Raw genomic sequence first — 13,702 nt, 5'->3', positions numbered from 1 at the left:
AAATAACACCCTATCAAATTTCTCTATGAACTTCGTAAGGATCACAGAAATCCTTTTAATACTTATTGTTTATCAGTACTACACTCATCACGAGTAAGAGGAGTCCCACGTAGATTCTCCCCTTCTATTCATACTTATCGTTCATTCTGTTCCCATCAGTTAGAGGAAAGAGGTTATCCATAATGATGGTCCCTCTGCATGGATGTGAAGATGAGTTCTTTGGGAAGTAGTTTAAGCTTAGTTGGAACAAAATGGATTACTGCATGAGATTGAGTCCTCTTTCTAGTCGGCTTTTACAAAATGCACAGAATATCCCTGTTGCACTGGGATTCTAATCCCAGTGCAACAGGGGAATAACCCTTCTCACTTGATGATCATCCACAGAAGATAAATGGCTTTTGAAGATCTGGTGTAATTCAATTGAATAAACCGTTTTGCATACCTCTATGCATCATATTAGAATAATTTAGTCATTGGTCCTCAACATCTTTATTTTTAATTTCATCAGATCTTTAAAATTTATATATTTTCTCCGGTTGAACTGTTTTCATATTTATATTCAAATAGTAATATCATTATTATTTTATATGTTTCAAAACAATTTCATTATATTAATACTCATCTGCTTTCAGAGATATAATGACGCGAACGCGTCATTCCACCGATATGAGGAAATCCTCTAAAAATGGTAAACTCCAAAAAAATGGAAAACTGAAAAGACAAGCTGTTCCGCCTGTGAAGCTAGAAGTTCCCCTTCGATGTACATTTTGCAACGAAATCTTCCGCAACAATATAGATTTTGCCCTGCATTCAATAGAACATAGTACAAATGAGCGGTATTCCTGTCACATATGCGACTACACCAATAACTCTAAGTACCGGACTGAAGCCCATGTTCGAGCCCATGAGGGCTCTTCTAAATACCGATGTGAAATTTGTAACAAGCCGTTCAATATCAGCACACACGCAAAGGAGCATCAGTACTTCCATACAGGAGAGAAGCCATTTCAATGCGAAATATGTGGCAAGCATTTTATGTTTTCGAGGATTTTGACGAAGCACAGGAGATCGGCTCACTACGAACTTATTTTCGGGAAACCTTTAGCCAAATATGACTGCAAGGTAAGAAGAAATATTCATTTGGTATTTCCATTCTACTTTCATTAATTATCGGTACTAGCTAGTCCGGTGATCCTATCGAGGGTAAAGGTAACGAGGAATATCTCTTTTTGTTTAAATATGCTTGGTAATTTTTGTTCTGGAATATTGACGATTCGGACATTCATTGTCAAAATATATCAACATTATGTACAACATTATTAACCGTGACGTATTGACGTATGCCCTGAGGAATGTTCGAAATAATAGTCTACTTCACATGTACTTTTTTTTTGTAACATTTTTCAGCCCTGTCCAAAAATTACGACCAAGGTGTCATTCGATTCGTATTTTTGCCTAGAAAGTTTAAGGAAAGGTCCGAAAACGCGCCGATAAAAATTACTAAAGTTATAAACAATTAAGTGAAAAAAAAAAATGGGGCTTTAGTTTTTTCTTAATATCTCGGAAAATTTTCAAAATTTTGGAAATTTGAAAAAAGATTTGAAAAGATCAATGAATTTGCGTAAAAAAAGTCCCGACTCCCGAAACTGTATCTCGATTATTTATAATTTTTACGGAGCCCTGAAAATAGAGCCAAAAGCGGGTAGTCTAGCTTCCGCGCGCCTTTCGTCACTCTGCCATAAAAACAAAAAAAATTATTTAAACATATTAAATGTGAATATTAAGGAATGAAAAAAATCATGTAATGTTGGGATACATCAATAAACAATAATCCGCAGTCAAAAAATGTTTATCCCAATTTTAACGTTAACTATAAATTTGTCAATTAATAACTTGTTTTGAATTGAAAGTTAATATAAAAATCCCTATAATTATTAAATTAAAACCCTGGCATTTTTTTCCTTTGGTGAAGTTATCCTTAATAGGCAAAAAAATAGATAACCGTTGCCAAAATAAAAAAATTGTTATTTTCTATTTCGGGAGTCGGTACTTTTTTACGCAAATTCATTGATCTTTTCAAATATTTTTTCAAACTTCCAAAAGTTTGAAAATTTTCCGAGATATTAAGAAAAAACTAAAGCCCCATTTTTTTTCACTTATTTGTTTATAACTTTAGTAATTTTTATAGGCGCGTTTTCGGACCTTTAACTTTCTAGGCAAAAATACGAATCGAATGACACCTTGGTCGTAATTTTTGGACAGGGCTGAAAAATGTCACCAAAAAGAGCTAAATCGAGTACATGTGAACCAGACTATAATACCTATAAAGTTGAAAGTTGGACAACTTTTAGCTTACCTACCTCTTCATTCCTCATTTCGACTTGGGTATTCATTTCATAAACGATCTGCTTCGGAAGTGTATATTTAACTTTTTGATTTTTTCTTTATTTTCTTCTTATTACATCTTTTTCATAAACCCGTCTTATGTATCAACAACACTATTTTTCACAGTTCATACAAAAACTGTTGTTGATTTTCAGTTTTGCAATACATGTTGCGCCATCTATCAGCAAGTAGCTCAGTTTTGAGCCTGGAAGCCAAAACTCGTTTAAAGGTATATTCAAAATTCAAACAATGACAAGGGTTGAAATTTTTGTGTATTGTGTGTTGACTATATACAATGTTGAACTTCTCTTGTCTAAGGTTGAAAGTATTAATTTCAGTAAAATATAGTAGCCGACTTACACCCATCTGATAACCAGATGAGACATATTTTTTATCAAATTATATTAACTATTGAACACGTCTATGATAGCTTGCCCATCGCAAAGCTGTCTTGACTATTTTTAATTGAATTAATTTTAATTTTTTCTTCGTCACCTTCACTCTTTTGATAACCAACGAAATTTATTCTCAAATGTTTTTATATGGTGAATATGCATAGATACGCTTGCCTACCTAGGCCTGTTCTGATCTGAAAAGCAGGTCTGAACAGATAAATCAATACGGTAACTACACCAAGCTGTTAACCAATCTAAATTGGTATCATCAAAATTAAGATTATTCAATAACAAATATAATGGTATACGCTTGCCTGCAAAAAATCGGTCATAGAATAATAGTATTGTCATGAGTTAAAGTTTTAAAATCTGAGTAATTAAGTACTTGCGAGAGAAACAGAGACAGTTAGAGAAGTGGAAAATCTTTTCTCAAAAATGAAATGAACACGTATTAAACTAACCATTGAGTCATTTATTTGAATGTAAAAACCGGTAATGGTTTTCGAAAATGTCGAAACAATTGTTCCAATTCTTGTCCCTTGAGAAAAAAAAACAAAAAACTGCAAATCTCAGTTCATTGGTTTCACTCAGGGCCGACTAAAATGGAAGTTACCACCAACTCCGCATTCTTTCTGAATGAAACAATCTAAGTGCAAGAAAATCAAGTTGCAAGTTCATTATCTTCTCATATTACACCCGACAAAACTAAAATATCTTTTTTGCAAATGATTTCTACTGAACTCAATCAGAAAAATTGTTTTCTAGAGTAGATGCGTAACACAAAACTAATTGATTTTCCCTACTATTGTAAAATAGCATTTTCACTTGCTATCGTCCAATCCGTGTTAGGAATCATACGTTGAAAGGTAAGACCTCGTTTGTCCGAAGCTCTCACAAATTTCGACTTCTGATGATTGTCGTTCGTAGGGGTGCGACAGCTGGTTAACGGAAAAACAGATTTTTTTAAACAGATTGTAAAAGTCCTGCAAGCAAAATTTTCTGGATTCAACAAATTTCGTAGTCAACATAAGAATAAAATTTAAGGCGACTCGAATCTCTGAAGAGGTGAATGATGAAACTTGGTTATTTCTTACTGAATTTGTTTGCATAGTCCCTTGTGATATAGTATAACAGATATTGTATAACAATTCATCTGATTTAGCACCCATTAGGGCTGTAAGTAGTATAATTGAAAGTCTTGATTTTACCAATTCTTCAGAAAGAAATTAGAAGGTAACTGACCGTTAGACCGTCCTATCCCAAAAATTAGTCAGTCAAGACGAATTATCTAGAAGTATATGCATTAACAATTATCATATTTCAAGTGCTATCAATTTTTGTTTCATAGTTACGAGACCTAGTTAACATGATTTGTTCTTATTTGAACAAATATAGATAGAAAAGTTTTTAATCATATATACTTTTTTCTGAGATTGTCACTTCTTTCATTCAAATTCATTTAAATGCTGATAAAAATCAGTAAAAGTTATAAATAACAATATAACACTTCTAGGTCTGTTCTGTTTCAGTTTGCACTATTTCATCTATAATGGGGCGGTAGTTTGTGGAGTGAAAAGATTTACTAAAGATTCATTCAGTATGCAATTGGGTTCCTATTCTCTAACTCTGAAATAGTCCAGATAGCAAACTTGAACAAGCCTTCTGCGATGTTTATAATTTTTATTCTGTAGTTTTTTTCTGTAGGTATGCAACAAGCATTACGAGTCGCTCCCTGGTCTTCAACGCCACATGTACAGTAACCACAATGACACGGGAGAAGACTGGTCTGTCATATGCGACATATGCGGCAAAAAAATAGCCACCAAGGAAAAACTGAAGTATCACTTGCGAACACATACTGGCGATAGACCTTTTGCTTGTCTTTCATGTCCGAAAAAATTTCCAAAAAAGGATCAACTCAAGGAACACGAAAGGGTACATACTGGCGAAAAACCCTTTGTCTGCATGTACTGTGGAAAAAATTTTGGACACAGGGCACCGTATAGGTATCATATAAAGACGCATACTGGGGAAAAACCTTATAACTGTCCCATTTGCGGAAAAGGGTTCATTTCTAAGGCTGCCAAGGAAGGACATGCAATTACTTGTACAAAAAAATAAAAATCACTGCTGGAAACACGTGAAAAATATTTATTTTTTTATACTCGTATACTTATTTATTTTTATGTTCAGGAAGAGAGATGGAGAAATTCAGTGTCGGATCAAAATATTTTATTTTCAATTGATTATGACCTTTTTAAATAGTTAATTCATGGAAAAGTTGCTATCATAAACTTGATTAGATGAATCAATTGGTTAGTTAAGTTGGATTTTCATTTCCTGATAATTGAAAAAACAATATAGGATTTTTGTGGAAGTTAAAGATTGTATTCGTTGTGGAGCACTTCCAATAGTTTGATTTTCCACTGAATAACGATGTGAAATACTAGATATAACTACTTGATCCTTTCGAAATTAACTAACTAACGATATACAGTGTCAACCCCAAATGCACCATGTGCGACACTTATTTATTAAGGGTTTTTCGACAAAAATTTATTCTTGATAAAAGTTTGGGCATCCCCTAAAACTAAACATACACCAACCAAACACAGTAAAACAGTAATATACAAGGGGTCTTCAAATAGTTGATTTTGAGACAGGAGTAAATTACTCTTATTTTGAAAAATCTTGGGAAATGTTATTCAAAAAAGTTGTTCAGCATTAAAAAATACATCTAGATTTTGATGTCATGGCCATCTAAGTGAAGTTTTTTTTACCCGTTTTTTTTTAAATGGGGACTACGAAAAAAAATAAAACGATAAATAGACAGCATCCTGTATACGTATACGACGGTTTATTATAAAAGCCTGCAATATTACAAATTACACAACTATGGTGTTACCCACGGCCAATTTTTTTTTGAAGAGTAAAATAATTATCAAAGTTTTTGGTGCAAAGTTATTTTTATTTTTTGTTGACACCGAAAATTACTCAAAATTAGACAGAATTGTAACAAAAACTTAATGTTCAATAATATCAAATCACAAAACATCAAAATAAAATAAGAATTTTGGGATAAACTCATTGATTTTCTGGAGATTATTTTGAAGAATTATTTTGGACAAGAAAATCTCCAGAAATTAAATGAGTTTGTTCCGAAATACCTATATTATTTTGATGGTTTGTGATTTGATATCATTGAATAATAAGTTCTTGTTACAATACAGTATAATTTTGAGTAATTTTCTGTGTTAACGAAAACTAAAAATAACTTTGCACTAAAAACTTTGAAAATTATTTTACTCTTCAAAAAAAATTACTGTAGTTAACACCATAGTAGTGTAATTCGTAATATTATAGGCTTCTAAAATAAACCGTCGTATATAGGATGTCTACTTATCGTTTTAGCAAATTTTTTTTCGTAGTCCCCATTTAAAAAATGGGTAAAAAAATAAAACTTTGCTTGTATGGTCATGACTTCAAATCTATATGTATTTTTTAATGCTAAACAACTTTTTAAAATAAGTGTACTTTACTCTTGTCTCGAAATCAAATATTTGAAAGCGCCTCATATATTACGCATGTTGTACTGTATTTTGTTGGTGTATGCTTAGTTTAAGAGGATGCACAAACTTTCGTCAGGAATAAGATATTGTCGAAAAACCCTTAATAAATGAGTCTCCCATATGGTGCATACTTTGGGGACGACACTGTATATCAAAAAAATTGAAATTTCACGATCAGAAAGTTTTGTTATTTGAATTGAAAAAAAAAGATTCAGTAGACATTAGTTTTTTATGAAAAAAGCGTTTTGGCTTTCTACATCTTCATCATTCAACACAAAATGTGGGAAACTTCCAAAGAAAGAAAGAAGGGAAATAACTACAATAGAAACAATAAATTGATGGATGTAGCCGTTACTACGTGATAGGAAATCATAATGAAGAAAAGAGAAATGAAACTTTCTATGTTTTTTACCACTTTCATTTGTAACTAACGTTACTGCAGTTTCGTCCAACACGGACATTTCCAAACTTATACATTAAACAATACATTTGAGTTTGAAAATGTCCTTATAAGATGAAACTGCAATAACTTTAGTTATAAATAAAGGTGGTAAAAACAGAAAGTTTCAATTCTCTTTTCTCCAGTACAATCTCATTAAATTTGATGATGATTTCGAACAGTGGAAAACTTTTATTGAGTTATGAAAATATAGAAACACTCATCTACCTAATTTCTTCACTTTTTAGTCCACCCTTGGCTCTAGTAAAACATAATCCACTTTCTGATGCTAACTACATCGTTAGTTTGAAAATGTCCGTATAGGACATTTCTCTTTCTTCATTACAATAGAATCATATACATGTAGATGATATAAAGAAGTTTCTTTCAGATACAAACTAGAAAAACACCTTTCCAATGGGAAAGTAATTGTTTCGAAATCGGATGGAGAATAAGAAAACCTAAAAAAATGATTTCTTCTAAAAATATTTACCTTTCAATGCAAATGAAATTCATTCGACAGGTATTGAGTTAACTATTGTCTGAATGTATATACTGTAATCGTTACAAGAGCAGTTATGTTATGAAAAAAATGATTACTTCGTCTTGTAATGTTATCCAAAATGGTGTTGATGATATGATAAGTCAAGTGTTTTGCCCCGAAACCTCTAAGTACACCTTTGAGGATGGCTGTGTTCCATGTGACATTTTACATCAATGATCTTTCATGTATTATGTTATGTTGCATCCTTATGAATGATTCTGTTTCAATTCCATAACGAATGTTAGGAGTACAAACTGAATGTGAAAATGTATCTGTATCTGAAAGAAATTTTTTCATATGATATGTATACATTTATGAAGTGTTTCTATTTCAGTTATTTTCTTCTTTATATGGAAGTTTCCCACATTTTTTGTATAATATTTGAAAAGTAGAAAATCAAAAAAAATTTGTTATGTTACTATGCAGTTTATAATTTGAATAGTAATTGTGTTAACTACACTTAATGATACTGATAATTTTGGGCAATTTCAATCATAAACAGATAGATATAGCATGTAATACCTATTATTCCATGAATCAAATCAAAGTCAGACATCATTTCTATAAAAAAATATACATCTACTTTCCACAACCAGCGAATGACATTTAAACTACTAATCATTGTTGACTCACAATATCTAGTTCACAAAATGCTGATTGTCAACCTGAATTAAATTTTCTCTCATCTTGAAATTCATAAACCATTCCATTCATCTTTGGTGAAAATATTCCATCTATTATTGAAATTTATAATTCAATATTATTTTAGTTAAACATATTAATTGGAACAGATTCATTATCAAGGTGTGGGAAGGGATTACAAAATTGGAATACCTTGAAAGTTTTCCGAAACTGAAGCTTCTTGGGACCAATAAGTGCATGTGTTAGAATTATTGTATGAAATGATAATTGCAGAAAGAATATTTTCTTGGATTAGAAATGAACCATTGAAGTCGACATTACATTGATAATGTCATAGAGCGTTCAATGAGAGGATTTTACAAAACGTCAAGTATTTTGCAACAAAATTGAGTAAACTAATATATCCATTAGTGCCAATTTTCTGGCATATTTTCATTTCAGAAAGTACAACTTTTACTGTTCTTTTAAAAGTTGTGAAATTACTTTGTAATTATCAGTGTTTGTGATCTCTCAGAACTGGGTTAGTACCAATAGGTTTTCAAGTGAGTACCCATAGGTACTCAAGTACTTGTTTCGGGAATTTGTCGAAGATAACCTCCTTTGATAACAACTTAATCTGTTCCTTAGATTTTATCCATTTCATTTTCAATATTATTTACTTTTACGATTTTTTACGATTATTATAAATATTGCTGATACTTTGAAAATTACATTTAACCTATTATATCTCATATTTTGTAAATATATGTGGATTCTTCAATTCATTATTTGAATTATTATAAATCTTCTTTAGCACATGTTACAACGATCACTGAATATTCTTTGTCGATTCCAATGTTGGATTTTTTTTGTTTTCTTTATGCTTCCTCTATCAACGGAATAATTATGCTCATTATATTAGCATTTTTTAATCTCATAGGTAATTATTCAATGGAACTGGGGATACTATCAAATTAGATTCAAAAGAGTTGATTTGTATTAGAAAAATAACTTTATTATTCTTCAAATTATTCTGATAAATTGTATCATTCATGTAAAATACTCAAAGTTTTATTTCATATAATAATTTGACAATATCCCAATGCATTTATCAATACTAATATTCATTTTCAGTTATTATAATAAATAGTGCGATTTAAAAATAGTATTTTGGATTGATATTATCTTGTTCGGTTCAAGTGAATTAGGTCTTGAAGTCGCAAATTGTGATAAGCATAAGGATCATTTAATTTTCAGTGGCAACAACATTCAGGCACAAGCATAAATATATATAGCTACTCGTACTATTTAGGGGCATGATTTTAAAATTTTTAGTGGTAAGGATTCAAATTTTGTGCATGAATTCACTCCCGGTGAATTTTGATTTTGAAAAAATTGTTTCTGTTTTTATATTGTATTTATTAGTTTCTCAAAGTATCAGAATGAAACACCAGTAATGGACTGTAATTCCTTAGCTATTGACTATTTTTTATGAATTGTACTTATTTTTGCTGTCCAAAACAATTATATAAAATCATATTTTTACAATTACGAAATAAAATTGACCAAAATTGTCTATTGTCACATTTATCCTCTGCTGCTAATCTAGATGTAATGTTACAAATTTTCATATACAGTTTTATTGACTTGATATTTTTTTAGGATTCCGTCTACCAAAGTTGTCGATATTGTTGAAGACGTAATCTTGGATGAAAATGAATTTGAGTCCGAAAATGAATGGATTCCCCAAGACGAAAAAGTGAAAAAGAATAAATTAAAAAGGGAAAAGCTTAAACAAGAACGAAAAGAGCTCAAAGAACAACTCAAAAAAGAGAAAAAACTGCGAGGAAATATAAAAATAAAGAAGCCAAAGAAAGATAAGAAGGAAAAAAAGAGTAAGAAGCATAAGGAACTGAAAAGGGAAGATCACCCACCACCGATGGAACTAGATGAACCCATAATTTGTGACATATGCAATGAAACCTACAAAAATAATGTTTCATTCGCGCTGCATTCCATCTCCCACAGTGATGATAGAAAGTATCATTGTCATCTTTGTACCTATCGTAATGCATCTAAATACCATCTTGAGATGCATGTTAGGGCCCACGAGGGGGCCACAAAGTATAAATGTGAAATTTGCAATAAGGCTTTTACAGTCAGTACCCATGCTATCGAGCATAAATATTTTCACACAGGTGAAAAACCATTTCAATGTGAAATTTGTGGAAAGCACTTCATGTTTTCTTGGTTTTTGGCATCTCACCGCCGCACTTCCCACTATGAAATTTTGACGGGCAGTCCTCTCGTCAAATTTGACTGCACTATATGCAACAAACATTATGCATCTGCTTCTGGTTTGCGAAGACATAATCTCAAGAACCACAATGAGGCAGGCATTGATTTATCGGTACTCTGTGACATCTGTGGAAAGCAATTGTCAAGCAGAGAGAAATTGAAATTTCACAATCGCACCCATACAGGGTATAAACCTTATGGATGCCAGGTCTGTCCTAAACACTTTTCCAAGAAAGAGCAACTCATCGAACACACTCGTGTACATACTGGTGAGAAACCGTATGTGTGTAAGTATTGTGGGAAAGCATTTACTCAAAGAACACCCTTGAGAATTCACGAAAGAACTCATACAGGGGAGAGACCGAATATCTGTCCAATTTGTGGTAAAGGGTTTATTTCTAAAACTGCCGTCGAGAGTCATATCAGAAGCTGTTTCAATCATCCCCAAATTCTCCTACAAGAACCAATTGTCTACCCTCCCTATTATTCTTCAAGCAGTACCCCTATGACTCCTATGACGCCTGCTTCTGATATTTCTGAAATTGAGCATAAATTTTCTCTCTCTGATGCTTTTTTGGACCCTAGGCAGCATGTCAATGTCATTGGACATGCCACACAAATGTGAAAGTGAAAATTTATTGAATTATGTTTGAAATTTTCTTCAATTTTGGAATTTTTCATTTTTCATGTACATAAGTATTACAAATTTGTACTTTCAAGCTAAAAATGGCCATATTTCATTAATAAAATCATCGTCAGGTAGGTATTCTATCAATGCATAAACTACCAACTTACAGAATTTGGTTTTTTGAAAGAAATCGTTTAGATTTGGCCATTACAAAACGGGTAAAATGATACATTTGTAAGAAATCTCAAAAAAAAATTGAGAAATCTCTCTGCAGAAGAAAAGTATGTTATATTTTATGTTATAAATATTATATAAAAGTTCATAGGGAATTTAGAGATTTCATACAGGTTATTTAAAAAATAATCAATTGGTATGGTGCAATTCAGTTAGTGAAAAAAAATATGTATTTTATTTTTAGTAATATGTACTTTTATTATTGTTAAAGGTAAGGGTAAAAAACTTTAGGAGATTTTATATGTATGAATATATATATACATACCACAATATAATATATAATTTTGTGTTGCATTTTATCTAACATAGGTACGGAAAATATCTAATTTTGATTTATTTCAAACATATCTTGAAATAAAATTTTGTTTACTGAAAATTTGAGTTTGTTTGAATTTCTTTGGGGATGTTTCTTGGAACATCATTTTCTGAAAATTTGTTAATAGATTTGATATCTACGTGAAACGAAAATGAATGAAATATTAATAATACTAAGACCTGAAATATTCCGGTTAGTTGAAAAAATATAATAAAATCAGAACAATTAAACGACGACTAATATAAAAGTAGTAGGTATTAGAAACTAACTAGCTGAAATATTTCGGCATTAGTATTTTTGATATTTCATTCATCTTGTGTTATATTTCAAATATGTTGATACTTTTCAAAATTTCGAAAATTAGTATATTTTACTGAAATACAAGAGCGCCGCAAAATCTTAAACTCAATTTTATTTCGTAATGAGAATCTGTAGAGAAGAAAACATTTCAATAATATATGGATACCTAGGTCAGAAGTCAACATCGAAACACCAAAAATAATTTCACTTTTTGCATATCAAAAGAGAACAGCAAAATAACCAAAATAGAAACAAGGCTGATCAATAATAAATAAAAAACATCCCAAGTATGTGTACTTCATAGCTTGAAAACGGGGATCTTCTACAACATTCTCATTGGTAAATAACGCTATTACTCAATTGTAGTCCAAACAGGGCCGTAGCGAAATGAAAAACCAGGTGGGGAGGGAATCCAAATTTTCCCAACTCCACCAGCAAAATTTTTCAACTTTCGAAAAAATGAAAGCCGAGGGATTAGTTACTACTATAATATTAATTTTTTTACTTAGCTATCCAAAGATTGGCTGAAAGCTTATGCCCATTAATGTATGCACAAACAAAAATAAGTTTTTTGATTATTATAAAAATAATAATCGGAATTATTCTACTTTGGACCAAGATTCTTGGTCTTCAACCATATCTACCATGTATGAGAATATTCAATACAAATGAAAGGAAACAACATTTGAATAATATTGTGCTTATTGTTTTCTACTATTATTTTTTTTATCTTCACGGCCCGAAATTTTCCAATTTTTCCAAATCGAAATAACAGCGAAAAGTTGGGAATTTTGTAAAATTGCCACTTGAAAATTTGAGGACTGTTCTCTTACTTGGGAGAAATCAAACTTTTTTGAAGTTCTCAAACAACTCAGAATTTCAAAGTATGGGATTTCCAAGTTATGCATGTTGGGAAATCCCAACCTTCTCCTGGTTCTTTCCCTTTTCTTATTACCTCTCCCTTTCTTTTCATTCATTCATTTTATTTTAATTAATTCTTTTACTATTATTTTTCTTCACGGCCCAAAATTTCCCAACTCATAAAAAGTGAAAAAACTTCAAAAAAATTACTATATACATACTATATATATAGGAATACCTGGACTGATATCTTTACATATACATGGTACAAATTTCTAGCATCAGACCAAAAATATTGATAAACAACACTGACGTGTTGTGAAAACAGGTACATCGTTATTCAAATGAGGAGTAAAAGTCAAGAATGGGTACCTATATTATGTATAATCCTATTTTCGACCTTTTTCAACAATGGCCGATTTTACCAGGTTGATTGAATTGGTCAAGAATAAATTTCATAAGCATGTAAAGATGACCCGCTTACTAGCTGATATGATAGTGGGAATTCACACTGAATGTACATAGACTGAGCGCAGACTTTTGTCTTTCCGCGTCTTTATCCTACGTGAACAATAAAATTGTAAAAGCGATGTGGCTCGACGTTGCATCTATCATTCACATAAGATGTGTTCGATTAATACATATCTGAGCGCTGGGCAAGCGTTCGATAAAAGCAGTATTACATCTATCAAGTTGTTGTACAATTAATTCGTGAAATGATTGACGAATTTGTGGAAAATAGCAATTCACATCTTTCAATTTCTTCACGCGTTGCATTTGACAATTTTGAGTTTCACCAACGCAACGGAAAATAACCATTGAAGATAACTTTTATTGAATGGAAAAAGAAAACTATAAAATTAAGGCGAGTCACCTTGCTGGTAATTATCGCGGCATCAGAAACGTTTTTACAGGACGAGAGAAAAATGAGGATTGGTTGGTGAGAACGTGGCTTCAAAATAAGGAAAAGACCGGTTTAAAGCTTGCAAAAAACAATTCAAAGGAATTTCTGCTGTACAAACAGTGAGAGTCATTTTGCGATTTCTTCAGCAATTTCATATAAATTGTAATGTTGATATAATGTTATGAGTACTCCATTTTGTTTGTTGAAT

The 13,702-nt window shown here is 31.4% G+C and overlaps 1 protein-coding gene across 4 annotated transcripts in view; it reads left to right on the top strand.

The window, feature by feature from the left end:
* LOC111510822 (uncharacterized) overlaps positions 1 to 13,702 on the top strand; it is a 326,252-nt gene that overhangs the window by 294,892 nt on the left and 17,658 nt on the right. The window contains exon 5 of one of the 4 annotated variants that reach the window (XM_074172253.1): positions 9,616 to 11,374. The exons of the other annotated variants lie outside the window; for them this stretch is intronic. Within the exon in view, the coding sequence (XP_074028354.1) occupies positions 9,616 to 10,876 (1,261 nt within the window). The 3' untranslated portion in view covers positions 10,877 to 11,374. Of the gene's footprint in view, positions 1 to 9,615; positions 11,375 to 13,702 lie in introns of those variants that run through there. 4 annotated transcript variants of the gene reach the window in all.

The sequence above is a fragment of the Leptinotarsa decemlineata genome, unplaced genomic scaffold (assembly GCF_025532065.1).
Source record: "Leptinotarsa decemlineata unplaced genomic scaffold, Ldec_3_MD MMD2_tig00000035_RagTag_RagTag, whole genome shotgun sequence".
Classification (NCBI taxonomy): domain Eukaryota; kingdom Metazoa; phylum Arthropoda; class Insecta; order Coleoptera; family Chrysomelidae; genus Leptinotarsa; species Leptinotarsa decemlineata.
This window is presented reverse-complemented; position numbering and strand designations above follow the sequence as displayed.